Source organism: Neopelma chrysocephalum, unplaced genomic scaffold, assembly GCF_003984885.1.
Source record: "Neopelma chrysocephalum unplaced genomic scaffold, ASM398488v2 Primary Assembly neopelma1_131, whole genome shotgun sequence".
In the NCBI taxonomy this organism is placed as follows: domain Eukaryota; kingdom Metazoa; phylum Chordata; class Aves; order Passeriformes; family Pipridae; genus Neopelma; species Neopelma chrysocephalum.
In genome coordinates this window covers 2,417,473-2,431,444 of record NW_020897793.1, presented here as the reverse complement: position 1 = coordinate 2,431,444, position 13,972 = coordinate 2,417,473, and the positions used below count along the sequence as shown (strand labels likewise).

The 13,972-nt window shown below is 38.1% G+C and overlaps 1 protein-coding gene across 1 annotated transcript in view; it reads left to right on the top strand.

Annotated features, from left to right (window-relative positions):
• NRG3 (neuregulin 3) overlaps positions 1–13,279 on the top strand; it is a gene marked incomplete at its 5' end in the record, with an annotated part of 378,099 nt that extends 364,820 nt beyond the window's left edge. The window contains 2 exons of the mRNA XM_027698646.1: positions 4,601–4,771; positions 10,022–13,279. Of these exons, the coding sequence (XP_027554447.1) occupies positions 4,601–4,771; positions 10,022–10,529 (679 nt within the window). The remainder of the gene's footprint in view (positions 1–4,600; positions 4,772–10,021) is intronic.
• Between the last annotated feature and the right edge of the window lie 693 nt (positions 13,280–13,972).

Below are 13,972 nucleotides of genomic sequence, written 5' to 3'. Positions count from 1 at the left end.
AATATATGAAAATAGACATTACTGCAGTCAAAGTGGAAGTAAAATGTGGAAATCAAAGCTTTCAAGTCAAGTTGGTTTGGTTAATCCTGATCAAAGAAATCTGGAAGGAGAACCAGCTCATGAAATTTCAAGTCTAGTAGCAAAATCTGTAAAAATGGGAGCAAGTGTCAAATATTTAGGAGTATGGAAAATTTATTGAAGTAACTGAGGGCCAATTATGTTGAATTAGACTAGTCAAGGCTTTAGGACAAATGTGGGGGAAGCAGATTCTTGGAGTAGATATAAAAAAGGCCAAAAAATATTTACTAGTTTACCAGCAGCAGCTCCTGCAACACATCACTGATGACTTACTTTGTATTTGGTGTAGGTGAGCTCAATCTCCACACAGCCTCAGTCACTCTTGTCACATTTGTCTAATGCCTTTAATGGCAGAAAGCAGGGAGAGACAGAAAAACTATAATGTGGATACACAAAGGCGGTTAAGAGGGAGATAGTGAGGAGTTATGTTGAAAAGGTAACTCAAGGAACTAGTTAATGTTGGGGGCAAACTTTGTTTAATGTTTTTGTGCGTCACTTTGGCACAAAAAAAATTGGAACATCCTGAAAAAATTAGTTAAGAATCACAGACTCGGTACAGATAAAGATTTAGATATAAGGAATGAATGGCATAACTTTAAAGGATGGCTGACAGAGGTGGATTGAATTTCAGCTGTGCTAAATACAAGGTCAAGCATTTGGGAACTAGTAATAAAATTTAAGAGACAAATGAGGTAGAAAGGTTTCAGTATATACTACTTGGTTAAAGGATAACTAAGTCACAAAGTGATGCAGCTGTGCAAAAGGTATATGTGATAAGAGGAAGCATTAATTACAACATTTTCATCACAAAGATTAATACCACTTCATGAGATACTGTTGTCTCTTCATTTGTATATAGCATGAGAATGTACCACTATTATCTCACCTGGTTAAAATGGCCCCCTGATTTTTATGGACTCAAATTGCATTCATAAGCTAACATGAGGAGTCAGTGATCCATGTTCCATGGAAAGTGTTAGACTGACACTGTCTTGTGTCAGTATTAAGTTCAGGAGACTGGAGTGTGTGACTGCTGCTTATAAATACATCTCAAAAAGGATAACAAGGAGTTAAAGACCTATTCAAAGTGGAGGAGTATGGTGGCGCATATGACAGTTGTATATTCATCAGAAATAATTGTAAAATAAAAAGAAGTTTTAAAGTTTTCAATATAGAACAACTTTCTGTGGTGGTATCCTGCATATCATTGTAGTTCTAGGATGGAGGTTGATCAATGCACTACAGGGAGCATATGATGAAGTTATGGCAGATGATTAAACTCAGTGCCACTGAGGTACCTTGAATGCTCTGTTTTCTTTTCCTGTTGTATCTCTCACAAGGATGGTGACCAGATAATATAGGTAGCTTTGAAGGATTTATGTAGAGTTCCAAAGTCCGGAATTAGCCCCTACACATGCTGTTCCTGAATACAATATATAATGGAATCAACAATGCTCGCATTTCAGAAACGAAGAGTAGATTTGTAGATATAGGCTGGCTGCTGGAAAGCATCTCTTTTTAAGGTTTTTCATGTTCTGTTGGCAAATTTACATCTTAATGTGTTCATAATGTGATGTAAAATCAATTGTGTTTAGTAATTAACTAAAAAGTAGTACAAGAAGATTCATAGAGTTACTGTAAAAACACTGCTGGTCTTCTCTTCATGAACACAGTTAACTGCACTCGGGAGTTGTGTATGTGCCTCAAGAGGAGAATACTCCACCTGCAGGAACAGACTTTGTTCCCACTCGGTTGCTCAGCCTAAAAAAAAATTTTCACAGAAAGCAACTTGCAACAATGAATTCCAAGTTCTTAATTAACTGCATTTTTCAAACCATTAATTCATCACAACTATATTCCACTCTGGTTTATGCATCACTTGTGAACCAGTTCATGCATATTCTGATTTTTTTATTCTGGAGTAATTGATTAATAGATTTTAAGTACATATCTGCTTCAGCTTTATGTATTGGTCTATTTTATTGAGTGGCTCAGTTATGTGGGCTGGTTTCTTTTACCCAGTTAGAGTGGAGTGCAGGGAGGAAGAAACCGTAATGATGGCTAAAGGACAATAAATTCCATGAAGAAATCTGAAAGGCATTGTTTACCTGAGAGGGAGGAAATCTTCATGTGAGCAATAAAGCAGAAGTCTGAGAGGGACTGTATTAACACTTTTAGAGGAAGATGTTGCTGATGTTCGGATCAGTTTTGTGAAAAAGGAAGAGCTTTGTTATGCTGGAGTTACCTTTTCATAGAACTTTTAACAGAAATTGTTACTGTCTTTGGTGCTTGAAGAAATGAGTTATCCTGCAGCTTACAGCTGCACTGTCTGTAAGTATTTCCTGGTCCTTAGTGAATTTGTCTTGTCCATGACCACAAATGATTTTCATTCATTTTTCCCTCTTTTTTTTTTCTGTCAAAAATGTTGAAAACATAAGAACCTCCCAGTGGTAACAAATTGGTTGCTTCAACACTGTCACTGCTGGAAGCACTGTGGTTGCAGGACAGTGTTGGCATGTGCCAGATCCCTTCGATCTGACCAGCACACACACCTTTAACAGCCTGTGGCATCTAGTGCTCCATGGAGCAGTGAGAGTTTCAGTGCAAACTGAAGTCCAGATAAGTCATTTATCTGCATCTTTGCTGCAGTTTATAGCTTTTACCTCAGGTATACCTGTATGTGTTGAAATTACAAATGAGGAGCTTTTGCGAATTTGCATGTGCATATTATTAGATAGGAGACTGTGTGCTCTCATCTAGCAAGGAGGATGCACAAGGGCATCAAATCAACTACAATTAAAATTTAAAATTTCTAGTTTCAAATATTTGTAATTAGTCTAAAGTCTGAAAATTATTCAGTTTTTTTACTTTTGTAGAACATTGATGAATATGCTTCAGTAAGTAAACAACCCTGATTTTCCTTATCCATCACAAATTATTCATTCAGCTGCATCTTTTGAGATCCTTTACTGTAATAATCTGAGACTCTCCTGAGCAGAATTGGTCGATTATTTTGTGTTGTGGTGGTGTTACTTTACAGAATATGAAGCAACTCAAACTCAGCCTTCAAAACTGAAAGGCCAGTATTTCATTTTTTTAAAAAAGTTTTTCCACAGCCTCCTTAGTAGTGAAGGAAAAATATATTTAAGGAAGCATCAAAAATCCTGGAGGGAATGCTATTGCTATGGGTTGTTGATCTTTTCAGTTAAAAAGCAATAGAAAAATAAAGGTGTGGAAGAAAACAGAGCCAAGACTGTGATGGAACACTGCTAGCTTGAGCAGTAGGATAAGAGACCATTGAATTTATTTCTTATTTTAACTTTGGACAGAAGAGGTTGGTTTTAATTTGTCCAAGATCCCACTAGGTAAAAAAATGCAGATTATTTTTAAATAATATTATAATAGGAAAAAAAGAAGCAAACTTATCAAAAGTCTTCTGCATTGCTGAATTTTATCAAAAGTTTGAATTATTCACATAGCCAAAAATAATGACTTGTAAAAGGCATCTACAAAACCTATCTTAAGTTATCATTAAAGATGTAATAGAATATTAGGTAACACATGCATTTCTGAGACCCAGAAGATGCCAAGAGAAGTAGGAAAAAAATGAATAGCCAGTCACACCATGCAGTACTGTGACCTGTTAACATTAAGAATAGGTTATACCCTGCCTTAATTCTGTGTTACCATATTTTTGTTTTAGTAAAAGCTAAATTTATGGTTTGCATACCAAAACCGTGGATTCTTGATACCTTTTAATTCCTGCATGAGATGAAGAAAATTCCATTCTCCTTCCAAAACACCAGAAAAATGTTTACAAAAGCAGTTTTCTAAAATAAGTATGAAACTACTACTTGTTATTATCAAATTCAAGTTTCTATTAAATCACATAAAGTAACAACGCAGCATTGATCGATGTATACAAACACAAAAGCAATCTGTATATAAAACAAGAATAAAACAATATAGAAATCTTGTTCAAAGTGGAGGAAACCTGTCTTAGATGGCTTCTTCAAGCTGCAGTTCTTAAGCTTCACTTATGTTGTTCACTTATACTTTTTTGCTCAATTTAATGTTATTATATCAGGAAGCAGCACATTGTAGGCTGAGAGATGATGTAATGGGCTCTCAGTTTCAGATCTGATTTTGAATTCAGCTGTGGGTATATTGGAGCTGTGCTGTTTGTTTTTACTGTCTGAGGAGTCAACTCTATGTAGTGGGATTATGATATGCAGCGTGGAAAAAAGAAGCATCCTTCATCAAGTGCAAGAAAACATTTAATATACTGGGCGATTATTGTCATTCTGAGAAAAGAGGTGATGTATTACATACAGCATAAACAACAGCTAATGGTGGATTATAGTATTATATTTCCGTAGAGAATTTCTGCTGACATCATAGACCACCACAGCAAAGTTAATGAGAACAGTAATCCATGTGTTATTAATCCTGAACCTTTACTTTGCAGAATTTTATGCTGTTGTTGTGATAATTTTTACTGTACTCTTGGTGTTGTTCCTAGAAGTCTCTCTTCATGCTGCAGCCCAGGACAAAAAAGTGGGATGCTACATAGAAATGCCTTTCGGAGGACTCCTCCCTTGCCTCGGGGTAGGTTCAATGGAATTACAGGACCAGCATATCAACAGCTAGAAGAGTCAAGGATCACAGACCAGGACACAATACCTTGTCACGGGTAAGTAACAGTATAACTGAGCTGAGCCTGTTTGTGAGTGGCTGCTGTTGGGAGGCTAATATGCTTTGCCATGTTCCAACTTTGTTGTAGTATACTGTGGATCCAGGTTTTATACTGCTGAAAGCAGAAGAATGTTTTCTGCATACTGACTCTTTGAAGGTAATATGTTTTTATTTGGCTGGCTGCTTTTTTTTAAGCATTTCAAAGGCTGTAGAGAGAGGGATCAGAACAAACTGTAAGTGATTGGCAACATTACTCCTTATAACTGCTTTGTCTAGCAGTGCCACGATGTTCTAGTAATTTATGGATAGCATTTTTTTCTTCTATCAATCAGCACCGGGCAAATAAGAGAATTAAGAAGTCCAACTTTCATGGGTTTTTTTAATAAATCAATGTACATTGTGAAGTTTGTTTTCTATAGACTGAACACCAATAACTTCGCACAGGTTTGTCTTTGAAAAAAAATTCCACTATTTTTTTTTTCCTTTTTTAATTCAGTTTATTAGAACATTGACTGTGAACTCCAGCTGTACATAAAGTCTGAATTTCAGAATGTATGTGCTCCTGAGCACCTACAGTTGCCTTTGAAGTCTTTTGCAATTGCTGAGATATTTTGCGTAATATTTACATATCCCTATAGATTTCCAAAGACTTTCCAGGATCATTACAAGCATATCATATATATAAAAGTAAGAGTGATATCTGGAGTGGAATGAAAAACCCACCGGTTTCATCTGCACACCTGTAGGTCATTGTGAAGAATATGAGAAGGGAGCTGCAGGTTTTTGTATCATAACTGGCTTTGTGAAGTGCAGAACTGAGGTCACCCACGTGTTTAATTTTCCTTAGGGACGAAAGGAGCTGTTATCACTAACCACTCTGATCTCCTGGGAAATGACAGCCAAAAGTGCTGACCAAGAATAAGCATTGTTACATGTGTGTATGTGGTTGTCATCACATATGTAGGCACCCATCCTCCAGTGCTGCCCTTGGCTCACTAAGTGTTTTGTGGCTGAATCTACCTAACAAAGCTAGCCACAGTAATTAGGAAAGACAGACCAAGAGCAGGGCTTACCTGGGAAGAGAGAAAGCAAAGCAGCAAAAGGTTTGTGTATCTGGTGCCTTCTTTTAAATAAGTTTGACTCACACTTCTGTCATTGTTACTATTTGCTTCTTCTGAGAAAAAAATTGTTTATTACCTCTTGCAGTAAATGTATTATTGTTCATTTGTATGATAATGTGCATATAATTCCTTGTGAAAATTGTTACTGAAATTGCAACCCTTCCTGAAAGGAACAGGCTGACAGCCTTCCCTCTCCAGCAGATGTGTCTTGTAACACGGGCTCTGGGGAGTGTTGTAGTCTCCTCCTAGAGAGAAGTGAGGTACAAAACAGCAAAGCTGTGGGTAGTTGTATTTACTCTTCTCTTGGAAACCAGTGTGTGATATTACAAGTATCATCTTGTACTGGTCTGTATTGTAAATTTTCAGTTCTGCAAAAGTTTGATATTGGGACCAGCCTGTGATCTTCTGACCTCAGTCTGCTCAGCACTTTATGCCTGTTTTGTGCACTAAGGATGTTTAGCATCTAAATATCTGCTGGTTTCACAGTGTTGGTATTCTCATTGGATTCCCAGCCCAAATAAAAGGTTCCTTTGTCCTTTGCAGAAGTTACACTGCTTCCTTTCTTCTCCTTTAAACCTCCATCTTTCCTTATAGGAATGCACAAATCAAAGTGGTTTATCTCCCTAATTCTATGAGCATTCTGAACTTTGTCCATCAGCAGCTCTGGCTGAAGTTTAGTCAGAGTTTGTATGTTTATACTAGATAGAAAAGAGGATAATTTAGCTGATAGTGTTTGTTTCTCCTGCAAAAGTGCTTCTCTTCGCATCCCACGTTGAGAGGAAAGCTTTTGCTGCCTTCAAAAAGCACCAAATTGTGATATTTGCAACACGATCTAATATTGTTTGGTAATATCAGTTATTTATTCAGTGTACTACTTGGAAGAGTAGAAAAACCTGCTTGAAATGAGTGGCTTAAAGAAGTCATCTCCATGTCAGTTACGTCTCAGACAGGTTCCAGTCCCTGAGGGTGTTGTGAGTTCACATGCAGTGAAGAGGACAGTGGTTTGATCCCCAGTGATCAGGGACCCGGCAGGAAGGGTCAGCAGCAGCGCCTTACAGACTGTGAGGGTGTACATTTATAGACAGAAATGTGCTCCTTTATATAAGACTCAGTGTATCATGTCTACAGGTAGAAAATGGGATGTGTGAATATAAGTATATATAAGTGCTTACGAGGCTGAACCAAAGCCTGGCAGCGCCACTGGAATGATTCCCATTCATCTTAATGGACCCTGTCATCAGGCTCATACACTGCACACCTTTAGCCACAGGGCTCAGAGCAAAGCTGTTGGGTCTAAAATAAATGCTAAAAAACATCCATTTTGTATTTTAAGTTCCAGTCCCTTCTCTCTCTCTTTAATATCTATTTTTAAAGGAGCAGTAAAATTATTATGCTTCTTTCAGTTTCATTCTTTAATTTAGACTCAAACACTGTATAACGTAATTAATTACTGTTGAATATTTATAAATGTTTGCTTTTCTTTTGTTGCTTGGTTTTAGGAGGAGGGTGGAGAGAGAGCTGCACTTTGAAACACATGCAGATGAATTAATTTATTCAGACAAAATAATTTTTCAGATAAAAAACCAGATATATTTCTTTGGAGGAACTATGATTCTGGGAAAGTTAATGATAGGAAAATGTAATTAAGGTTCTGCAATTATAGTTCTGAGTCTCAGTCTATTGAAAACAGCAGCAGTCTGGTGTCACACATAGAAGCATGGATCAGTTTGTAATTAACCAAAAGCCGAGTCTCACATGGTTTAGATGTAATACCCCTTCTAGTTTAACACCTCACCTGTTGCATACAGTGTATGCACTTTAATTCAACCTCAGTACCTCTTTGTAAGCCCTGTGAGCACAAGGCAGAAACATGTAATTCTGGCATAAAGTTGGTATGTTTATCTGTATTTCAAAAAATATTATGGAAATATGCCAGGCATTGCGTTACATGTTACTGCTGCTGCCAGTTAGTTTTCAAAATACAAAGAATAATTGAATCTCTGTTATAGAACTGGCAAATGTTACTGTTTTCTCACCAAATCCATTTTAATTCAGTCTTTTCTTGGTTTTGCTTATATATCATCCATATAAAACATCCATTGCATGTGAAATTCATTAAAAACATTCACTCCCTTTGTTTTCAGGGTGCAGCCCAGAATATATTTAGGGCCTGAATTACCAAAAAAGGGACTAATGCAACTGATGCGATCTCTCCAGCTATAGTCGTTTGAACAATTATATATAAGCAAAGGAAACAAGAATGGGCACAACCCAAAGGTCTGCACTGTTTTGTTTTCATTTATTTTTTTTTAATTGTCCTCCCTCAGGAATAATATCCCCGATCAGTATTTCATTCATGAGTCTTGAGAACTGTTCTAAAAAGCTCCTCCATGAATGGCTGCAGGTGTGTCTAAGCACAGTGCAAATGTAATTAACCAAAGCTGGCTCAGATATAACATGTAGCTTCATCTGTATAGCGTGGACAGGAAATTCTAGCACGTATCCAAAAAGGCTGCTTGCTCTATTATTCCCTGGAGTCCCACTTCCCAAAGCAGTATCTCTTTCCATCACATAGCAGCAAAGTTCACGACACCACCTGCTTATCACAGAGCTCCCAGATGCATGTTCTGCTCTTTTGGGGATGCCTGGAGACCTCTGTACAGACCTCCATGTGTGCACGTGTGCAGGTTAACGTGTCAAGCACTTGTACAGACGCAGTGCCACCGTAGACGAGTTAATTACAGGTCAGTGGTGCTCTGCTGGAAATAAGCCTGAAGATACCTCCTGCTGTCTCCTGTCTGACACCTCGCAGGGAGGATGGGCCAAAGGAAGCCTTTCCAGTTAATTCCCATTGTGGCTAATACTGCACTGTGGCTGTTTCACGTGATTCAGTTTCTTTTCATTAGCTCTTTTTCTGCTCATAGCAAAAAGCAGCGAGGTACATATGAGTAGAAGGATATCCCTAGTGAGGTCCAGCAGGACTTTCAGAACAATACCCTTGAAGTCAGAGCACCTGCCTCCACACCAGATCTAAATGTTGCTGTCCTCATCCATGGATAAAACATGTTAGATTCACCATTAGCTTGCCTTATTAAATAGTGATAAGCTGATTATAAATAAAGTATGTTCTGGTACTGAGGTAATGTCTGTGGTCCTTAGTAATCATGACTAGTAGATGTAGAACTAGAGCACCATATTTCTAGTAATACTACTTTCAGATGGGAAACATCTTTTTTTTTTCATTGTTTCCTTTATTTTATATTTAGTATACTTTCCATTTCTGTTTTTTTTAACTATTTTTTGTAAACAAAACATTTCCCTGTCAGAAAATTAATTTGGCTTTGAAACAAAATGGAAACGCTGAAAAATTTCACCAAGTTGCCTCACAATAAATAAAATCATGCTGTGAGATGTATTAGTGGAAGATAAAGGATTGGGGTTTTTTAAAACAGTATTACAATATCAAAAGAACACAGACATTTGCTCAAGCCTAATATATATTAGCTCTATTTCCAGATGAAATCTAATAAAATAAACCAGGCCAACATTATGAGTAAAGGCTATTGAAAAATAGACGTTTTTCAGAGGTACACTGCACTTAGATGCTCTGCTTGTTTGAAGGGGAGTACAGACAATCATTTCTATGTAAACAAGGACTACACATCCATGTGTGTTTAAAGTTCTTTTTATCTGCATCTTTTTTAAGTGTTTTCCTAAAATAACCATTTGACATTGAGAGTTCTGACACTGAAGAAAGTATCAATCCATTTCTGCGGTCAGAAATGTAGGAATGGAATGTCAAATTTCATTTCAAAGCAAATTAATAATACATTATAACTTCTGAAATCTTTTAAAAAGGAATTTTTATTACTCTTATGTACTGGTGGGCAAAATGAGACTGAGGGAAAAGCAGTGGTTTCCCACTGGCAGATTTGAGAATCAAAAGCGGTCTCCAGAGCCTATAGTTTTCCCCAGGGCCCCACCACTGCCAAGTGCTCCTAGTGGGAGGGAAAAATCATGTGTATCCTTTCAGCACAGTTCACTAAACCTCATACAGTGTCCCTTCTGCCAGTTGTATCTGACCACTTGATGTAAAACAAAAACCTTTCTTTTTTTACTCTTTCCAGGTATTCATCCAGTGGTTTAAAAACTCCTCAGAATACTTCAATAAATATGCAACTGCCTTCAAGAGAGACAACCCCATATTTTAATAACGTGGATCAGAAGGACTTGGTCGGCTATTCATCTTCAAGGGCCAACTCCGTTCCCATCATCCCGTCTGTGGGCTTGGACGAAGCCTGCATGCAAATGCAAAATGTTTCTGAAGTAACAGGCATCAAATGGTGCAAAAACTCCTATTCCGCTGAACTTGTCAATGTGAGTTCCCCTGTCAGTAATTGTCTTATAGCAGAACAACACGAAGTGAAAATATTGCTAGAAACTGTGCAGGAGCAGATCCGGATCCTGACGGACGCGAGGCGGTCGGAGGACTATGAACTGGCGAGCGTAGACGCAGAGAGCAGTGCGAGTGAAAACACGGCCTTTCTGCCCATGAGCCCCTTGGTCAAGTCGGAGCGAGAGGCACAATTTGTCTTAAAAAATGAAACGCAAAGAGACTCAGTATTGACCAAGTGACTTTGTGTGGGGGCTGTGGGAGGGGAAAGAGAGATCTGTGCATTCGATGCTTTGCTAAACAGGAAGGGAGGAAGTTAAATACAAATTATTTATATGCATTAATTTAAGAGCATCTACTTAGAAGAAACCAAATAGTCAATCGCCCTCATATCATAGTGTTTTTTAACAAAATATTTTTTTAAGGGAAAAGTTCCAGGAGGGATGAAGCGTGCATCAGGTGCTTTCTAGGCAGGATTACACAGTTTCAGTTACAGAGGATTTTACCATGGTCCCGTTCAACTGTCCAAAGTCTTAGGCTATGCATCTTTTTTTCAGTAAAGTCCAAGACCATTCTTAGATGCATTTGTGGTTTCAGGGCAGTGCTGCAGCGAGCTACTGGCCAGGGATTCAGACCTTGGGGACCAAGTCCTGTGAGCCCAGCACAGGTCCAGTCCCCTCTCCCTCTCTCCTCTTGATTCCAGGTTCATACCACAGAAACAGGCACACAGATACCTACTTCTGAGTTCTGGTACCTGCTGTGGAATGAGGACATCCCTAAACTGAACATATTCTTAACTCTCGACCTTAATTTAATGTTTTGGTCAGTCAGGAAAGTCAATGGAATCATTTAAGAGCTTTGGGTTTTGCCAAGCGTGGAGAGGGATTGGATTTTGTAGAGATTCAGTGGTCAGAAGCCAGTGGCTGCTCCATCTTCTGAGCTATGCCTACCAGAGCTGCCTTGGTGGAGAGTTAGGAAGAACAAGGGAAAATGCAGAAGTGTGTATTACAACAGGTGTGGTTTTGGTTTCTGATTTGGGTTTTTTTTGAGTGGCAACATAAACTCTGTTGTTCGTTAGCACCCCTAAACATTTCTAAACTTTTACACTTTGACGGCATTTGTAAGCTATTGAGCACTTTTTGGTGTCTGTGTATATTTTTTTTTAACTTAGTTTTATTATGGGTTGTTCAGAGAAGAGTCAGGGAGATCCAGTATGATCAAAATCCAGCCGATAAGTGTTCACTATGCCTAATTTGTTCCTGCATTCAGTTCTCCACTTACTTTAATTAATTATGGCTTAGGCTTGTGAACTTTAAAGTTTCAACCCTGCAGATGATTCAATATGGACAGACCCGTAGGCATGCACAGATCTGAGTCTAATGGGGCTGTCTAAGAGCAGATGGTTTCCACCAAGTCACTCCCTGCAGGGGATCAAGGCCTTAGAGAAGAAGTGTCATTACCTGGCTGCTGAATCCCAGTCACATTATAGCACTTTTTCCATTAGCTTTCTTTTTAGTCCCTCTTTCCCCCAGAAATTGTAACAAAATATGCCAATAGTGCAATGAATTGGGTTTGGTGACACATATTACTAGTTTTATTGGTATTAAAATATCTGCTTATTCTTGGGGGGAAAAGTCAACTATAATAAATAATTGCGAAATAGCCTTCCCTGGTTAATGTCAGAAGATTGATTAAAAAATAATTACAGTATATACAGAATGTATTTAAACATTCCTTTGCAGCAAATTAATGGTTAAGTTTATTAATGTGCCCCAGACTTTCTAGTTCACAAGTCTCAAGACTTCCCAAAATAGCACAATCAATCACGCTGTGCTGTTGTATGTTGAGTCAGAATAAAGCAATATTTTAACCTCTGTCAAGTAAATTTGGAAAAGAAATGCTGAAGGTGTATGTCATTTTTTTGTTAAGGCAGTAAAAAAAAATTAACAGTCTTCATTCAGCAAGTCTTATTTTGGATTTCTTTTGTGGTTTTGATTTCGGGGTTTCTTTTAAAGATAAAGTTGATGAAATTGTCTTGTTTACAGAACTTTCTATGGCTGTAATCTTTGCTGTGTGTTTTCAGTAGAAATATATTTTGAGGACAAACTGTTGTTCTGTGCCCCAGGATGGAGCCTGTCTTGTTTGGACTCCCTTCTGGAAAGACACAGAGCTTTTGCTGTATCAGTGAGGTGGATCGCCATGAGGTTTGGTCTCACCCTGACGTTTTTATGCAGTATGTTGAGCTGGGCACAATCTCACTGCGTGAACTGAGCTGACTGTGGTGGGTGTGGCCCCAAGCCCACACCAGATAAATTCTCTGAAAGATTTATTAGGGTGTATTAGGTGGGGCTCAGCTTTGCATCCCTACAATCATATGACTTTTCTGTCAACACCGTTTACATCCCACCATCTGAGGGCATGAGCAAAGTGAGCTTGCTTCTGCCCATAAGCCCTGTGAACATACCTGTAATATAAAAGCTGGTTACTATATAAAGCTCTGGTTCAACAATTTGTAAAGTATAATTACTATTAATAAATTTTTCACCATTAATTTCATTGAGATGGTCTCTCTGCTAAAATGTGCAGAATCCTGCCCAAATTGATGTTTCAGAATTAAATCTTTTTGATCCAGACGTAAGACCTCCTCACCCCCAAATTCTTCCAAACTCTGCAATTTCACCTCTGGCAACATAATGGAAACACACAACAAGATTTCAGTTGAAGAAAGAACCATATCATAAGCAATGCCTTTATGGAGTGAATGTGTTCACGCAGCACCCCCGAAAGACCCAGAAAGAGGGGACAAGCAATGTATTTAAGAGAATGAAATGTCAAACTGAATGACAGATGAAGATCTGAAATGGTGAGGAGATCTTCGGTTCATGTTAGAGATGCGATCTTGTACTCAGCAAAGGATGTGTGACTGTTATATGTTAACTGTTCTATTCAGTTTTCAGCATGTTTGAATAGAGAGACGTTAATATTAACCATATGACAGACTAGTGTATTATTTGTTAAGAGTATTACTTCAGATCTTATGGAAACTGTCATTGTTTGCAGAGGAAAACAAAAAGGTTTGAAAACGTCAAATTAGGTAGCCTTAATGTCGTTTGTGTTGTTCTCTAACACAGCTGTTTTCCTCTGTGGACCTTCCTATTTTACAGTGAATGGGACAACATTTTCTACGAGGTCTGACAACTCATTATGTACAGGACCCATAAGAAAGTTGTACTGAAACAGCCAAAGTGGTAGGCCAAATTTTGCTTTACTTCTGGTCCCATTGAACTGAGTGGATTGGAAGGGCTGTGAATCAGTGCAAAATGCAGCTCATTCCTAAAATTACATCTGTTCCCAGCCTTGGAAACAGTCTGTAATCCCCCTAGAAGAGGCTCTGAAGTGAGTCATTTACTTGTAACACAATTAAAAATTTTATCTGGCCTATGAAGTTCCAGGTGTAGTCTGGTGTGAAAATTTGCACATGTAGTTTGCTTGGCATTCAAGCAAATTGGACAAACAGCTGGCTAAATAAATTGAACTTTCTCTGAACTGAACAGAGAAAACCTATCTCCCTTCAGCATAATCCTGTGGAGGAGAATTATGGGAGATGTATGTCCTGATACTTTTTTCTTTTGTTTAGAATTTTTTCAAAAACAATCCAAAATAACCCTAAAAAGAACCCCAGTAG